This window comes from Melopsittacus undulatus, chromosome 4 (assembly GCF_012275295.1).
Source record: "Melopsittacus undulatus isolate bMelUnd1 chromosome 4, bMelUnd1.mat.Z, whole genome shotgun sequence".
In the NCBI taxonomy this organism is placed as follows: Eukaryota; Metazoa; Chordata; class Aves; order Psittaciformes; family Psittaculidae; genus Melopsittacus; species Melopsittacus undulatus.
This window is the reverse complement of record NC_047530.1, coordinates 61,537,713-61,555,919: the sequence shown is the minus strand read 5'-3', so window position 1 is coordinate 61,555,919 and position 18,207 is coordinate 61,537,713. Positions and strand designations below refer to the sequence as shown.

The following is an 18,207-nucleotide window of genomic DNA, read 5'->3' as shown; positions in this document are numbered from 1 at the left end:
ACAAGCAGTTTTCCAGTTGTTTCAGTGTGGGATAAAAGATGCACTCCCAATACCTAAGAAATATTCTTAGTTCCCCTGTAAGAACTATGTGTGTGTGTAGTCGGTTTTATTCAGACTTTATTTTCTGTGTAGTCATTCTCTGTCAGGCTGATAACTTGTGACAGCAGTGGTCTACAGACCCTACACTTTGTGACGTTAGGGTTACTGCCCTCCCACAGTGCAGTTGAACTTCTGAATTTCATGTTCTAAACTGAACATAACTGATTCCTGGTAAGGAAAAGTAGCCAAAGCTGGTCAGGGTTTGTTCTCAGCAGCCGATGCCCCATGGTGTCCATAGTTTCAGATATGGCACTACTGAAACAGAAGAAATCACCTTGTTGTAACAACTGTTTTCACCGGTGCTTGTGCTGAATTTCAGTTTGCTATGGGGATGAGACCTGATTTTGGCTACTCGGGGTCTAATTCAGAAAACAATTTAGCTTTCATTTAATTTTAAGCACATAGGGATATCCAACTGTAATTAATGATGCTATGCTTTGGTACTTTTTTCCTAGCAAGGCCTTGAGGCTGGGTGGATCCTCTATGAAGACTGTAAGATCTTCCCAGCCATTTCTCCACAGGATGATTTTCACACCCCACTGTGCTCTGCAGCACAGACCTCCAACATGAGTGATGGCATCAGTATAAAACGTTGTCTCACTCTGCAGAGGCAGAGCAGACCTCTGTCTGCAGCCACTCAGAGGAACAAATAGGAAACAGGATTTCCCCCAACAGGCACCTGATTTTTCAGACATGAACGGGATGTGAGGCCGAACAAAACCCATAATTCATGCTAAGTGCCTTCAGACTTGACAAACATGGCAAGTGGGGCTTCTAGGTTGTTTCACTTGAGCTCCAAGGGAAGCTGGTTCCCTTTTCCCCTCAGTATTTACCAGAAACAATGTTCTTCTAACTGTTTTATGCAGGGTGGGTTCTGGTAACTGCCAGAACAAAAAACCTGACCTGATTTGTTTGCTTCCAGTTTTACATGCTCCCCAGGCTCTGGGAACCCAGGAGAGAGCTTGTGTTTGCCTCCTGCAGCAGCCTCAGTAGATGCCCTTTCAGGAGCTTAGCTCTTCAGATAAAAGTCCCTCTTCACATGAGAGCATCCTTGAATGAGAGCACTGCAGAATATCTTAAAAGCTTTATCTGTCTGGAAATGTTCCAGACAGTCCTTTACCTACTGGTGTTGTTGTCCTCCTCTCCCCCTTCCCTCTTAAATCTTCACAAGCATATCCATATCATTAATATTTCAGTATCAGCCGTTCACAGGTATTGGCTACACTGCAGTGCACTTCATCAATAAGAGACGGCAAAGGATGCGAGGTTTGCCACACTGCCTTCATCCAGCAGAGGAGTAAGAGCAAAGGCAGAGACTGGCAGAGAAACTGAGTATTCACTGAGGGTGAAGCTGCAGTCCCAGTCTCGAGGTGCTTTTTGCTGCTGTCCCTCACTCAGATCGTCCAGATAATACTCTATCAAGCAACAAAAATGGATGTCTTTAAGAAAGGTTTCTCCATTGCTAAAGAAGGTGTAGTAGCTGCTGCAGAAAAGACCAAGCAGGGAGTGACGGAAGCTGCTGAGAAGACTAAAGAAGGGGTGATGTATGTAGGTAAGAGAGACTGTTTTCAAACTGTATTTTGAGCATGAACTGCTGTGTAGATTATCCCTAAGGATGTCTGGGGGAACTGTATTGTGGCTAAAGCTTGGGAGTGAACAGTGGGAGGTCTGGATAGCATCCTCAGCTCTGTCGCAGAGTTGCTGTGTAAGCCTGGAGTGCCACATCCTCCCCGTGCCTCAGTTTCCCCAACCATAGGTTAGACAGAGAAACAACCACTACTTCAGGGGATGCAGAACTAATACAATGTTAAGGAGCAGATGCCCAGGTGAAGGTTGCTGTTATGACTGTTTGCTTTTTGTTTGCAGAGTGAGTCACTCACTCTCCAGGCATCAGAGCACTGCTGGTCTCCACCTCACCTCCACGCTGTGAGAGACATGCTGAGGAGGTCCCTGAGAGGAGCCAGCAGGGTTATTAAGTGGGGATTGCAGGATGCATCTGTTTCCCCACAAACATACCGCTTTATCTTGAACCCCTCCTCTTGTTGACTGATGCATTAACCTTGCTTTACAAGAGTTGCCCAGATTAGTTTTGCCCAAAGGATAGGATCTGGAAAACAGCATGACTGATGTCCTGCCTAGAGACCTCTCTCACAGTTAATGTGCTGTTTCAGAAACCTCCCTTTTCAAGGTCACCCGCGAAACCCACTATACCCACCATCTAACACATGCAATTATATGGCTGGATGGTCAGATATTCCAGATAATGTAGAATCTATGAAGTCTTAGGTTCTCAAGACTGATTACCTCACTGCTCATTACTGCATCTCACACAGCTTTTCATGTTTGCTAGATAAGCGAGGGAGGGGGTGTTTAGTAGGAAAGTTTACATACAGGCTCTTCTGTTGTGCTGAAACATCCATAGCTGTACATAGCCACTATATGTGAAACACCTCTCTTGACAATAGCTACGGATACAAATTTGTACTTTACAAATTAAATACCAATTTTATGTGTAGGAGATCTGATCATGTTTTCACCCTGAAACTTTAATACTCAAATAGTGTTGTGCTGTAAATGAACATACTTAGCAGTTCACATTTCAATCTGAAGCTGACTCACAGGCAAAAAGGTAAACAGCATCCATGTAAACAGCTGAAACACCAGCCTGCAAACGTCACACCTAGGTGTCAAATCACAGCATCACTCCTGCTCCAGCTGCTTCCTGATTTGAGGGTGCCAGACGGGTTATTCTGAACCTTTATACATAACTCCTCGCATCCTTGTTCAGTGATCTGGTGCATCTCCATACTGTGGCCTGGGTTTCAGTTTTTCACAGCCATGAGTCTGCTTATGAGATCCTAACATCTTCAATGAAGTTTTCCAAAAACCCTCTTAAAACCTAAATGTTGGAATGAGGCTCCAGTGAGGATCAAGGTGAAGATTCAGTGCTTTCTCCTCTTATATTTTTTATTTGGCTTGTTGGTATAGTGCCAGTTCCTGCCCTGTCATGCACTGCACAGTGCTTTGCTTTGGCTGATTCAGTTCCTGTTGCATGCTGGGGAATGCTCAGCCCTATGGAAGAAAATCAGTCTTTCACAGGCAGGATAAATAAAGGCCAGATGCTGATTAGCTCAGAGAATTGACTTTTAAGTAAGAAGAGGAAGTGGAAGCCAAGTGTATCGATTAAAACTGGAATGATTAGTGTGTTCATGCCGTCTTTTCTCACTGTGCCACATGAAGAGTTAATCACAGACCTGAACTGTTCCTTCCCTACTTCTTCCCTTGCAGAGCCCTGTCCCAGCTGCTTGGTCTAGAATTTATGTGTTGCATCCTGAATTTTTGGATGCTAGGAGAAAATAATACTTGTACAAAATCTTGAGGGTCCTTTCAGAATGTCAGGAAAGGGAAGAAAAACCCCAAAATCTAGGATGGATGAAGTGGATCCTTGACTTTCATTCAGGTTTCTGTTAACTCACTGCTGACTCTCCAAGGAGGATTCCAGATGTCTGGACATGACTACAGCACCTGATGAGTCACTTGCTGCTGCCCCAGGAGAACAAAATGATGCTTATTCAGAGGCATCCGCCTGGAACAGACAGCATCACCAGGGCACTGCAGCCACTGCATCCCTCCCCTCTGAGCCACATAGGTCAGTTCCCACAGCCCATGCCAGGGCCGGAGATGCCTTCCTCCTGTGCTAACACTGCAATGCAGTTCACAGCTGGGCTGGTTAGAGATATGGCTATTGCTGGAGGAGTCATGAGCATGAGGTGCCTCTGCCCCACCACGTGGCTTGCTGAATAGATAGGGTGGAGAAGAGGGTACACCAAAGAAGGGAGAGCTCCTGTAACATGGGCCACCTTTGCACTTAGTAAAATCACAGTCTGCTCTCCAAACTGTAGCAGCCTCTGGGTATACCAAACTGGCACAGTTCATGTGTGTCCAGCAGCTGATTTGATGGGATGTCTATTTTTATTTGGTTTAAATAGGGGGATAAGTGGTGCTGAAGTTAATGAAGTTACTGCAAAGCTGCACCGGAGTATTGAGTATAAGGTTTCCAGAACAGGTTTCAACCACACATGTTGCAGAAATCCCCAGGGCACCAAGCTTTGCATAAACAGAGTTTCTCTATCAAAAATGAACTGCCACAGGATTTACAGCACATCTAAATACTCTCTTCTACCATAAACCTTTTCCCACCGCACAGTGTTCCACCACCTTGGTCTCACCCTTGATATACCAAAGGTATATCAAGAGCTCAAAAGTTCATGCATCCTGCCTCTTTTAATTCTGTTTCCACAAGCTGCAGGCAAGGACTAATGAGTGAAATGAGATTGAGCATCAGTTGATTGCTTTCTGATTCAACAGATTCGGGTGGCTGGCAAGGGTATGCACCAGAAGGTCAGGTTTCATGTGGTGAATAATGGATGCTGAGCCTGAGTCATTGGGTGTGGTCAGGGTTGTGGATTAGGAAGATGAGGCAAACTCCCCCCAGGCCACAGCATAGGCACTTCCTATGGATGCCAAGGTGTTTCTTCTACCTGTATCCCTCCTTTTTGGAACTATTGATGCTTTGGAACATCAAAAGACATGTCACCCACCCACTCCCCCCGAGAAGGAATTGAGCCCAGATGATCATCGTAAATCAAGTCTGGGGAAAACCAGTACACTTCCTGTCTCAGTAAGCATGTTCACTGCAAAACTGAAGCATATGCAAAGGTCAGTACAGCAAATTATATACTTTGCTTGCCTAACAACTGCTCTTGGACCAAAAAAAGAGCAAAGAAGGGCTAAGCTGGAACATCTGTGTCTGATGTGAGATGATCTTGTATATCAAATCAGTATTGTGGCAGGCTTTGGCTGGAATGGCACTGGCAGGGAAACTGAAGCAAGATGGTGTCTGAATTGAACTGTGTACATTTGACCTGCTCAGGAGTTCATGTTCATGGCTTGAGACTTGTATCTTCTCTGCTCATTGCTATGATCCTGTCATGTATGTATATCATGGGCATCATTCTTCAGCCCAGTTTACAGCAGTGCACACCTATAGTATGCATCAGTAGGAACTGCCGTTTAGAACAGTCACAAGTATAAAGACTTAATCTCTTCAGTTTGAACAATGTTTGAGAGGGTGGAGTGAAATGTTGATAGCATTATTGCAGTAAATCAGCTTTGTTCCACCCAGGCAATGCTTACAACCACCAAAATAAATCAACAATTGAGAATTACTTTCAGTAGTGCATAACCTGTATGGAGCAGAACAGAGCTGGGCTGGATCTGTTGTTATCAGGGTGCTGCATCTGTTTTGCTAGAGTGAGATGTGGTTTGTAGCTGATTTATCCCTCCACACCCATGGATGCTCCGGTACCCCTGGAGTTAAAGATCTGCCTGACTATTTCTATTGCTCTGACAGTTGGCCATAAAAACCCTTTTGTTGTGTCGGCACAGGAAACTGGGGCCTGTATATGTGCAGATGACTTACAAAATACAGTAAAGTGGGACCGCTGGAACCTTTTGGCATGTGTTGGTTTAACTTCCAACAGAGATAAATCTGATTTGTTATTTTTGTAATGTGAAAAAGCATCTAGTTACTGCAAGAACTGCTTACCTACCATATGATTTAACCCACTATGTGCAACAGGATACAAATAGAAGGGATGTATAGCAGGTCACTTCAAGCATGGAAGAATACTGCAGAGATTAATTATTCCTTAAGGGCTATTTGCATTGCAAACTGAATGCCTTCACATCCTGTTGATCTTCACATCCTTGCCTTGTGAACAGCAGGATAGATTACAATGTAAGCATACAGATGGTATACTTCCTAATTTTGAGTTAAAAACATCTGCATTCTGTTTATCACTGTGAGCAGGCACTTACAGCCTAGTTTGAGGTACTGACATGGGAATCTAGTAAGTACGTAGTAGGTGGTTGGTTGTTCTGCAAATTCAACCTCAGGTTTCTGCAGAGTCTTTATTACAGGTATAGAATGAAGCTTTAAGTGTCCACTGTAGTCAAGTATTCTGCTGAAAGGCACGGAAGAGTCACGGATGTGATTCCTTGTCTTGAAAGACTGACGTAGGTGATGTGTCACCAATACACATTCGTGTTTACAATTAGCTTAACATTGATTTACCTCCACTCAGTTGTTCTTTTCGTTTTGGAAACATCCCAGGGACAATTTTTCATACTTCAGCATCAAGAATTTTCAGGTCTAGGCATCTCCAGACAATTGAAATTGTCCAATTCTGACTTTATTGGGGAAGGTAGCTGATCCCTTCTGCTGGCTCTCCAAATTGTTATGTCTTAGCAGGAGGTGCCAGCAGCACCACAGCTCTCCACTGCACCTTGTAAGAACAGAAAGCCATCCATGTCCAAAACCAGGGGGTTCTTTGCCAGCTAGCACTGATGGGCTATGTGTTTGCTTTCACAGGTACCAAAACCAAGGAAGGTGTAGTGCAAAGCGTGACCTCAGGTAAGTCTGCAGCCCTGGGAGAGACATGGAAATCTGTGACTGGTTGCTGGACCTCTTGATGAGGCATCACTGCTGCCAAATGGAAGGTCTCTGGGGGCAGCAGTGATCTACGTGACCTTCCATTTGATGAATGGAGGATGTTTTCCACGAGTGATGGTTCAGGGTCTGGCATTTGCAAGTGCACGTGGACGAGAGAAAATATTTAATCAGCAGAGCAGGTCAAAAACCATCTAACAGATGTTGCTTGGCAGATTCAGATGATTCACAGCAATTTAGACATTTCATAATGCCAAGGGTGCTGCCTAGCATGCAGAGAAGGTCCTGTCAGCCTAAAACTGTTGTCTTTTTGATACTCCTGACAGGCAGTCCCAGAGTCAGAGACCCAGAGAGATCCTCCTAGGTATCCCTAGCTCCAAGGCACAGAAGCTGAGTGGACTGCCTTCAAGAGAGATAAATGGATCCTTTCCCTGGAGAATTTAATGATTAATTTAAGTTTTCCCCCAGGTGTATTAAATCCAACAGAAGGTGCCCTGATAGAGGTAATATGCCATCTGCAATGCAAAATACCTCATTTGCACAAATGTCTCTTAGTATCTCACAGTGAATTTTTCATTCTCCAGTTGTCTACAAAGCCTGGCAAGCTGCAGAGCTGCTCTCTGAGCAGCATATTGAGTCAGGCAAAACCCTCATGTACATAATCTAAATTCAAATGTGATCCATATAAAAGAAAATGAAATAGGGACTGTAGCAGGGCCCGTTTCTTCTCTTACCTCAGTACAAATGTTTTATTGTCCTAGTGAACTTGGCAGCCTTTTGGCAGTGCCTGGCTCATTGACTTTCTGCTTTTGTTGCTCAGTTGCTGAGAAGACCAAAGAGCAGGCCAACGTGGTGGGAGAAGCTGTAGTAGCCAGTGTGAACACAGTGGCAAACAAGACTGTAGAAGGAGCAGAGACCATCGTGGCCACTACAGGAGTTGTAAAAAAGGTATGTTTGTTTCTTCAGCAATATTCAAGACTAAAGAGCCATCTTTGGATTACATTTAAAATATAGAATCATATAATGGTTTGTGTTGGAAAGAATCTTAAAGATCATCTAGTTCTAACCCCCTGCCATGAGCAGACACACCTCCCAGTAGACCAGATTGCTGAAACACTTGTAAATGATGGCTTTACCTATTCAGTGAGAGGTTTTCAGTGATGTCTACTTTGATATGATGTTTAATATTACTGTATAATGCTAGAATCATTTAGTTTGGAAGAGACCACTTGAGATCATCTAGTCCAACTCCCTTAGGGTAATGAGAGCATGTTGCCCAGGACTGTATCTGGTTGGGGTTTAAACAGCTCCACAGATGGAGACTGCAATATCCCTGAGCAACCTGTGCCAGTGTTTGACCATTCTCATGGGAAAAGAAGTGTTTTTGTGTGTTCAGATGGACATGTTAATCAACCCATGCCCATTGTGTCCTGTCCCGTCAGCAGGCACTGCTGGCAAGAGCCCAGCTCCCGTTTGCTGATGAATGTAGATAAGCATTCTTCCCAGGGACTTGAGTAGAAACCCGTCCAGGTTGCAGTGGGCATGTGGCCAGGGTCAGAGCTGAGGGACGTGCAGGTTGTGAAGGAGCAAAGCCTTGTGCTCACACCTTGACCCCGGCCCAGCCACTCTGCAGGCAGCAGAGGGCAGCAGCAATTCAGGAAGGGAGCCTGACCCTCCTTGCTCTGCGCTCACTTTGACAACTGGTCCATGAAGGCCACAGGACACAGATTGTGCACGGGTTAAACCAGATTAGGAAGAGGCCTCTTCTGTCCTCCAGCCTAATTTGACAAACTGTATTGCTTCAAATGAGGGCTTAAAGGGGATGTGAAGGAGCAGAACAATCCCCTAAATGAAGGCAGAGTTGATCATCAGAGAAGATGCTTTTACTGGGGGGTAACAAACCACAACCATTTGTACTGTAGTGGCAGTTCTTTGGTAAGCCTGGCTGCATTTCCGCTCTTCAGAGAGCTGTGATCGATGGTGTTGATAGCAACATGTGGTAGATGAGTCACAGCAACCCCAAACCCAGAATCAAAGTGAAGTGAAGTTGGCCAAAATTGTTTTAGTTGTTCACAGAGTTTGCTGATGAATTTCCTGACCTGCACATAAACACATTGTGATGTGAAACAAACACACACCATATAAATCCTGAGAGAATAGCCTAACAGCAGCTACAGATGACGCAAAATGTGCTCCTGAAAGCATGTGAAATCAGCAGATACAGAAGTTGTGCTAAGCCCTTGGGATAAGTTTAATCTCTGTTCCCTCAGGGAGCAGCAGTTAGGCTGCAGCAGTGCAAACAGTGATTCCTGATTCCATGGGGCCAGACAACCCCCTTCTACCTTTTGACTGACTGGGTGCAGGGTGGCTGACCCAGGAGACCTAGGAATTTGCTGATGGTAGAAATCCATCCTCCTGATACCAAACTGTCCCTCCTTCTGGCAAGGACTGAGCAACAGCAATAGTCTATTTTGTCCTAAGTGAGAGCCCCCCTCTCACCTTACAGGTGTTACTTTCATACCTCAAAGAGGTCAATGTTATCTGCTTTTACCCTTGTGCAGGTAGGTCCTTAGAGAATCAGAGATTCTTTCACCCTAGTAGTGGTTCTGGGTTATGCAGGCTGCAAGCATTATACAAAAGCTGTGAGTTTTCCAGCTGCAGCTGAACTGTCATTCTTACATCTTCATTGATGTCTGTCTGCTTAATGTTAAAATAGGAATTGATCAAGAAATAAAGTGGGAAATGTCATGTGCCAAAGGGCAGAGTAAATGAGGGAGACAGGGAATTGCTTTGGATGCAGTAACATGGTGCTATGCCAAATAGCAGAGGTGGACAGCAGAAGGAAAACAGGAAAAACAATGCAAAAGAAATCACAGGAGAACGAAATTTAGGAAAATATTTGTGTGAAAGAGAGGTCATCTACTTAACTCGTTTAGTTCTATTTAGAGTAGGAGTGTGAATCTCATAGTCATCCTCACTCACCATACTTCAGTTGCATCTGCTAGATACCTTTCAGATAGCAGTAACACAGAAGATTGAGCTCCATATGCACACCAAGTGCATCCCAGCTCTTAATGGTTAATTGCCTCAGAGCAGAGCTGCTCTGGAGGGAGGGCCCTGAAAGGAGTGGAGGGGTTGTGTTGGGCTCTTGGCATCAGCTGTTTTCTCCAGGTCTGTTCTATTGTGCTGCACAATTTGCTAATGGAAAATATAGCCAGAGGCTGCCAAGAGCAGCACCAGGCACCATAATGCAAGTGAGAGACACACTGGAGATACACTAAGAGAAGTGATAAGGTATAACAGTTACCTGTTTAAAAAATTAATACCTACTGTTATAATCTCACAGTCATGGAATTATACACAAGCATTTCAACCCCTGAAGTTTCAGAGAGCTGTTACATCCAGTCCTGAGGCTTGTTCATGCTCCACCCCGTCCTCCTCCTGTCTAACTGCAAAGAGCAGTTTCTAGCATCTTATTTATGTTTTCAACAGTCTCCAGTATTGTTTCCTCTGACTTTATATAGGGGTGTTCAAAACACCATAGAATCTGTGTGAACACATGACACTGAGTGCTGCAACGGAATGATTCAAATCTGGGGGTTTGAGTGGCCTAGGAGGCATGTCCCTAGCTGAGCATTCCCAGTATTAATATCCATTACAGAAAGCTTGTTGACATTTAGTCTGTATGTTTGACAGCTGGGGTCAGTGGCAGACACATAATAGCAAGGAGTGGGGAACTCTTAAGGATTCTGGATTAAGTTAGCTTGGGGCAGCAGCCGCAGGGTGGCTGAGATCTGTGGGTATATCAGGTGGTGACCTTGGCCATAGGGATGCCCATTTGCAGGATGTGGCAGGCACTGAGATGTGGACATGCATGGACAACGTTAGTTGACAGCTCCTTGCTGTCCTCAGTGGGAACACTTGGAGCCAGGTAGAAAGAAACAGGGCTGAAATAACTCTATGCCTGTGGAGGGGTGACAAGTATCAGATGGGAGCAACCTCAAGTAGTGTTGGCATCACCTAATAGGGCTTTGGCACTAGCCTGGTCACTGCTGAGTACAAGAAAGTATTGGCTCATTTAGAGGACTTCTTAAGTATAAACTAAGAGATATGTAAGTCAGGAGACTATGAACCCTCCACAATTTTTCTGACATACAAAGGAATGAGACCCATCAGTAATGTGTTTTGTCTGTGGCTCTGCAATCATCCCAGTCCCAAGGGGGAACATTAAGGGATTTTAGTGATATAACCACCCACTAAACATTCCTGTCTTAGAAGAGGATTAATTCTTTGTCTACATGACACAGCACAAAGTTTGCTGCATTGCAGACACCACGTGGTTGGGAGCAAGCACATGTACATACACACACACACACACACTTACAACACGTCCCTTGGGGACTGGAATAAGTTTCCTAGTAGCTGATGCTTCCCTATGCCCTCTACCTAGATCTTCCCTTCAATCTATTTGCTGTGTCAGTTCTTATATGGTTTAGTTTTCAGTTCATGGTTCTGTTGTTTTGAATTGGGTTTAATCTTTGTTTGAGTTCATTAATTCTTTGAGCAGTTGTCAGCTGTGTGCAACTGCTGGGCGCATTCACTGGATCACGTTGTTTCTGTCTGTGCTCCATCCAGTGCTTGTGTACCGCACCCGTGCCGTGGCTTATTGCTTTCATAACAACTGCCCATTTTGAATAGGAACGGTTGATGCTCATATTCTGCTCCCTTAAAGCCCACGACACCACCGACACTAAGACAGTCACACTAAAGGATTAGAAGCAGAAACTGATGAGTGACCTCCGTATTTAAGTTTGTTTGGGCAGGGCAAGTGCCCTAGGAGAGAGTAGCCAAGGGTAGCTGAGAGGCCACCAAGAACAGAGCTGCTAAGCAGGAGAAGCAGGGGAATCGACAGCAGCACTAGCTTACAATTAAGTAGTCTAAATAGTCAAAACTTTCCTCCTTTGTATGCAAGCTTCAGCCTTTGTATTCAAGCTTCTTCACTAATGTGGTGATGCATCCCAGTGATATCCTTCAGCATCCCATGGAGCAGGGGAGACTGCAAAAGCAGCGTGGTGTGGGGTACTCAGCCTTTTTCTGTGCTTCCCTCTGCCTCATCAGTGCTTCCAGGTGTATGTTTTTCACATGGAGGAGAGCTGAGTTAGAGGCACTGGTGAAGCCTTAAAGTCTGCAAGACTGTGTGTGTGCTTCATGGCTAAAGGTTTCTGCCCCAGTAATTCTGTAGGATAATAAAAGAATAAGCATTATTAAATATATATTGTTTGTAAAAGCAGCCCCAGGAAAAACCCTAAGAGAGCCTGGCTGTGAACTGGATGAAAACAAAGCTACCTCAAGAGTCCACCAGGTTTGTACTGCAAGACGGGAATCCTGCACATCTGTCTGTCTGTCCTGTCAGTGGGTACACTCACTTTAATCATGGGTTGACCTGTCAGCATCACTCAGGGCACATTCAGCCCGAAACCCGTCCAGGACAGCCCATCCATAGGACCTGTCAGGTTGCCTGAGGCTTTACAAGGGAGTGGTGTGGGGATGCTGCCAAGTAGCATTGCTTTTGCTCCAACGCCCAAGGTCAAGAGCACTACAGGAGGCTGAACCTTCCTCTGCCTTATGCAATTGTCCCATTGCGGGCTGTTAAATTTGTAGCAGATTAGGTTTCCAGCGAATCCTTCTGGTTGTACAGCCTTAAAATAATAATGATGGTGATAATAATAATAATGAGAAGAAGAAGATCAGAGAAATCTTGCTTGCCACTGAATTTGTTGAGGTTTTGATGCATCTAACATTTAGACTGCATACTTTCTCTGGTAGATAAGGAAGATAATCCTGATAAGTGTGTTTATCTCAGAATTTTGGAGGATGGGAAAAAAAATCACTGGCCTATAACATTATATGGATAAAAACATAAATTCCATTTCATGTATGGACTTGGCCAGCAGAGCATACAATGCATTTGCTGAGCTGAAAAGGGGAATTTCATAGAACCTGTGAAATAAGGAAATCTGAAGAATCAAGGTGTAATTATTTTGTTGGGGGGGTTGTTTTTCCTTTTTTTTCCCCAAAATCTGTGGACTTTTCAAATCTGTTTTTAAAACAGCATATTAAAATACCTGGCCCCAGAAGCCTGTAGTGCACTCTATGTGAGATCTCTTAACATTGCACAGGAATATTTTTATAGATGGCAAGTCCTAACTTGTTGAGCTTTTCATTAGTAACATCTGAACATGTAACTAGGTTTCATAACCTTAGTGAAATATTGTATTTTATATATATATAAACCTTATATAGGGTCTATATTCTATGTACAAACATATTTATACATATATAAATATTTTAGAACTTGTATAGTATTCCTGTAATATAATTCCTGTAAAGACTCTAACGTCTTACATTTCACTTAGCTGCTATGTTAAACTACTTTGGTTTTCTCTCATCTCTAGCCAAATCACACACACACACACAAAAAGCTGGGGAGAAACCAGCCCATAATAAACTAAACCTTTCTTTTTTCTTTTTTCTTTTTTTTTCATTTTAAATACTCTTTCTAAGGCAATATGTGATTTTGGAGGGGGGAGGTGTGTGGAGATCTGCTTGCTGGTTAAGAGCAGGAGAAGCATTACTAATTAATTCATGGTTGCAACATGCCTTTCCCTTAGAACATTTTATCCCTTTTAATGAGGAGATGAGCACTGAAAGGAATGGCACAGTTGCTGCTGTCCTCCAGAGAAACTGGATTTTCAGCCTTGCTTGCTTGCCCAGCATCACACTGCAAGTCAGTGCTACAGCTGGGGTCAGTACCCAGGGACTTGTGGCTCTTTACCCAAAGTGAAGACCCTCACATCACATGGTCCTTCTCTGTATATTGTTTTCCTGGTTAGTCACCAAAATCCCCAGCCAGCTAACACCCAGCTGAAGAATGCAGCCCTTCCTCATCTCATGCTCACTGTTGTGAGCAGGGTGGGAAGTATGTGAGAAAAAGGCTGTGAGACGACATCCCTAACACAGCCTGACACCTCTTCATCCTGCGATTGTGCTGGTTCCTCCAACACGGTTTAGAAACAGGCTCCAGAAACGTGCTTGCTTCCCTTTCTGAAAATAGACGGATGAGTCACTTTCATCCTTCTGGAGCAGAGTCTTGGCAGAGAGCACAATTTAAGAGGTATAATAAAGCAGAACAATAGCTGAACCAGGCATTCTTCAACCCACCCATCGCTCTTGGATGCAGTGCCCTGAAAATAGTCCTGAAGAAGGATCCTCTTTTCCATCCACATCTCCCGGAGCTGATCTGCCTGCTCACAGGAAGGTGGTCATGCCCTGTAGAAAGATGAGGTGCACTGCACTTGTCCCTATGAGCTGTCCCCAGTTTTCCTAGTGCAGCTCAGCACCTTCAGCAGTCACCTCTGATTCACCTTCATGATTTCACATGGAAGCTGGAAACCCCATGTGCAAAACTCCTACAAATTGCCTGCTGTTGCAGCTATTGTCATTGCCTTGCACTGCAGGTTTCTGTTCTTCTACCTAATCATCAAAAAAACTGCCTGTAAGGCTTCCAAACACAATTTGAGGCAATTTACATGCTTTGACCTAGTGTGCATCGTTGAGTTAAAAGGTGTAGCCATTTTATACGGCCCTATACACATGTGAAGTGTTTTAAAGCCATAGACAGGATCCTGTGGCTGGATCAGCCTCAGAGTAGTAAGCTCTGTTGACATTGTCCTGCTGACAACAGGAGAGTTCACTCATTTCGGAGTGTCCATCAGACTGGGGGCCTCTCCTGAGCAGCCTCTGATCCCTACTGCACTGGGAACTGGAGACCAGAAATTGGTCTCCGTGGTGGGTATAATTGAAGGTTACCTGGTCTTTCTTAACACAGGTCAGGCTGATACTGGAAAGAATCATTTCAGACAACACCACAGTGCAAATTAAGGGCATGTTTCTTAGGGAAAAAAACCCCAGTCACACTGTGCTTTTCATATGGAGACACCCCCAGTGCATGGCGTGCTCTCTTAAACCTATTGACTCTCAGCAGGGAGGTGAAGGGAATGCCTAGAGCTGCAACAGACTTCAGTACTGGACTGCAGCTTGTATTTTGGCCATTGTCTTTCTTTGGTGGATTGATCCCTACAGTAGTTTGCATGGACAGCAGGAAGCCTGTGGGAGTATAACCAGGTTACAGCTACATCTCCTGGCTCCCCTTCCTGCCAGAAATGGATCTGAAGTCCAATTTCCAACTTAAATTTTCATGGGGTCTACCTTATATCCATGTAACTGTGAAATCTGTCTGTTTTTTTCTTATTTCACATCACCTCTTCTTCCCTTATTCAGTCCCAAAAGCAGCAGGGGTGTTCTGCTGATGAGAACAGTTGTGACTGGACAGGAAAATAAGGACGTGTGTGAAAATGAAGAGTGGAGCTCCCCAGAACTTACAGAGCATAAAGTTCTGCTTCACAGTAGGTGTGACAGGGACATTTGATTTGCACTGCATCAACAGCAGCACCAGGGAAAGCACTGGTCTCATGTTTCCAAAATACTGGATATAGATATATCTCCCTTCCCTGCAAAATCCACTTTGTCTTCATGTAAGATATATGTGTTAGGTTCCCTCTATGGTGGCCCTGACTTCATGTAGGAAAAGGGTAAAAATTCAGGGATACTGGTGGGCATGTGTGCTTAAAGAGAACAGAAGCTTTGTGACTTTAGCAGAGTTCCCTGGTCACTTAGGGCTGGAAAAGAGAGGTCCTGATATATCTGTTTCTCCCTGCTCTTACTGACTGATTCCATAGAGATGCATTCCTGCTTTCTGTCTGTTCCTTGTGCACATCCAGGATGATCAGGGTTTTGTCTTCTTTTGTCATGTGGCCAAATCACATTTAAAGGGATTGCCTGGTAATAATCTTTTTCTCTTCTTTGAATAGGAAGGTAACAGAAAGATATGGGCAAGTAGCTAAAAGAGCCCAAAGTGCTCATGAAAAAGCTTGGACTTCAAACACAGAAAAGCTTATTCTTTGATAATGACAGTTTGTCTGAGGCAAGACATTAATGCCATCATTATGCTGTTCTATCTATGCAATGACAGTCTATGCAATGAGTGCTTAGGGTAAGTAAAATAATGTGGGAAAAGCCAGGCTTGATCTGTTGTACTCTAGGTAAATTCATTTGTTCCTCACAAATTTCTTCACACTGAAGAAGTTAAAACTCTGATCTCAGTGACAGGAAAGAAAACCTCTGAAAAATAACTGATTTTCTGTATGAAAAAGACCATAAACCAGGTTGCAAGAAACTGAATTGCTTTTCCATAAACATCTGCTCTAACAAGGTGCATGAAAAATGGATTTTGAGCTATATTTGTTATCTATTAAACCCAGTATTTTGTCTGTGTGTGTAATGCCCAAACCCATGTTGCACAGTCTGCTCAAATGGTCTAAGATCAGTGCAATGACTGTGTGCGTGGCAGTAAGGACAAACACCTCTCTTGTGACTTGGCAGGAGGACCTGGCTCCACCGCAGCCGCCGGAGCAGGAGGTGGCAGGAGACGTGGCAGGCACAGGAGGTGGTGGAGAGGTAAGGTGATGTCACCTTCCCACTGTCCTTGGGCTCCCAAGAGCACACATGGGCCTTTTCTGTGTTCTCCCCTTTGCCTTCTGTGGTTATAGAGCTGCCACGTGTGAGCCCGTCAGTATTCACACTTTCATGTCAAAAAACTGAGCCCATCAGTTTTCACTCTCACTACTTGAGTTTGGGGACCATGAATGACTGACTGGACAGATCTGCTGGTTGCTTTGGTCTGATTTTGATATGGGCTGGAAACACACATATAATAGTTAATGCTTTTCTATGATTTTAGCATCACATTGAATAGTTTTTCCTGGTTGTGGCCATGCTTTAAAAGAGCTTTAGAAAACAAGGTAGATTTTTCTTTAGGTTTTCCTCTATTTAAATGAATTATTTAAAATTTTTACCTATTCTACCTGTAACGTCTTTTTGAAGCCCTGAGGCAAATGTCAGTCTCTGGGCCAAGCTCTTTCAGCTCTTCAACAAGGAAGAACAACCTCTTATCAGCCAACATAGATGCTTTAAAAGGACAAAGGCTTCTCAGGTGGTATTGCCTCCTCCTAAGGTCTTTGGCTGCCCATTCCACAAGCCCTGCAGTGCTGCATGTACCCAGACTCCACAGTTTTCAGGTTCTCTGAAACTCAGACTGTTTTTATGGTACCTGAACCTCCCTGAAACCCCAGCTTGCACCTACCACCCTTGGCCAGCCATCATCCTCTCTGCTAACAGTCCCCAAAAGAGCCCTGCAAATCTGATTGACTTTACTGTTGCACAAGTACTAACACCAGGCTGTCAGGGGGGAGGTAGACCTGACAGCAGAATGCTGGAGGCTCCTACCAGTGGCAGCCCTGCCCTGTGTTAACTCAACTTCCACCACATACACAAAATCACCCTCTTGTTTTCCCTGGAGGTCTGAGTTACAGCGAGAGTGTGCCTGGTTCCCAGAAGGAATGGATAATTCATTTGTTTTCTGCACCACAGACGGTCATCATTGTTTCGTAGCTGTTTATGGGGTTTATGTAGTGACTTCCAGCACTGATTTTTCTTCTGATTTCATTTATATATGTTTTCCACTGAAAATATTTAACTTTTGTTCCTGTTTGTCTTCTCTCACAGGGTGAAAATGAAGGCAATTAATCAACTTAGGGACTTCCAGCTCAAGAGATGGTATTCTAAGAGCATACATGGAAATATTAGCTGACACTACAACAGGAAAACCCTGCTCACTGTAGACAAAAATATTCAGCTCTGTAGTCTTTCACTTGCTTCATAAACCAATTGTACAATATGTATAAGCCAAACCCCTCTGATCGTAAGTAAAGTACAGGTGTGTACCAGGCTGTGTGTCTTCTTCTCTGCTTCCCAACCCGCTTGCTTTGAGTGTTTTGGTCAGGCTCACTGATCTGTGTCTCACATATGTCTACACTGGCACTTGGGATCTCTAGGTATTGCCAAAATATTTTTAACTAATAAAAAAGTGTTTGAACAAGGGTTTTTTCTTTGTTTCATTTACACATTTTAGATACTTCCAAACTGATGAACTTTTTGGATAGAAGTGTGGTACAAAATACACAGATCTCAGGACTGTGAGGGCCTTGGATTGTGATGTAAAAGATGGGGAATAATGCAAAATTGTGTTTCTGAAGTCAGTGGTGTAAGTAGGCCAGCTTTCTGTCTCTTAGGGCTGAAACATCGAGATCTCACATTTTAAATACTCCCCCATGCTTGAGAGACAGTGCAAAAGGAGAAATTGGGAAAAAAGGTTTTAAAGGCACATGTAAGTCACATTGAGCTTGGTTAGCATTTGTTCTTTGCTGTTAATTCTGCTTGCACCAGAGCATGAAAACTTCATCTTGACACATGGGTGTAACGAAACAAGGGTGATGGGCACTGACCCGTCAGATCAGAACTGCAGCAGTGCTGGCAGGGGTAGGCAGGTTCGCTGTGAAATGTGTAAGTTCACTAGCAGGTGCCAAAGGAGAATTACCAGTGCCACACCAGTAGCCGGGCTGGTATCAGTTATAGCAGTT

General features: G+C 44.1%; 1 protein-coding gene across 1 annotated transcript; it reads left to right on the top strand.

Moving 5' to 3' along the window:
- Nucleotides 1-1,530: 1,530 nt before the first annotated feature.
- On the top strand, nucleotides 1,531-17,666 carry SNCG (synuclein gamma). The gene is made up of 5 exons (XM_005153643.2): nucleotides 1,531-1,651; nucleotides 6,533-6,574; nucleotides 7,431-7,558; nucleotides 16,112-16,186; nucleotides 17,294-17,666. The coding sequence occupies exons 1-5, from the start codon at nucleotides 1,531-1,533 to the stop codon at nucleotides 17,312-17,314; spliced, it is 387 nt and encodes a 128-aa protein (XP_005153700.1). The 3' UTR covers nucleotides 17,315-17,666.
- The last annotated feature ends 541 nt before the right edge of the window (nucleotides 17,667-18,207 follow it).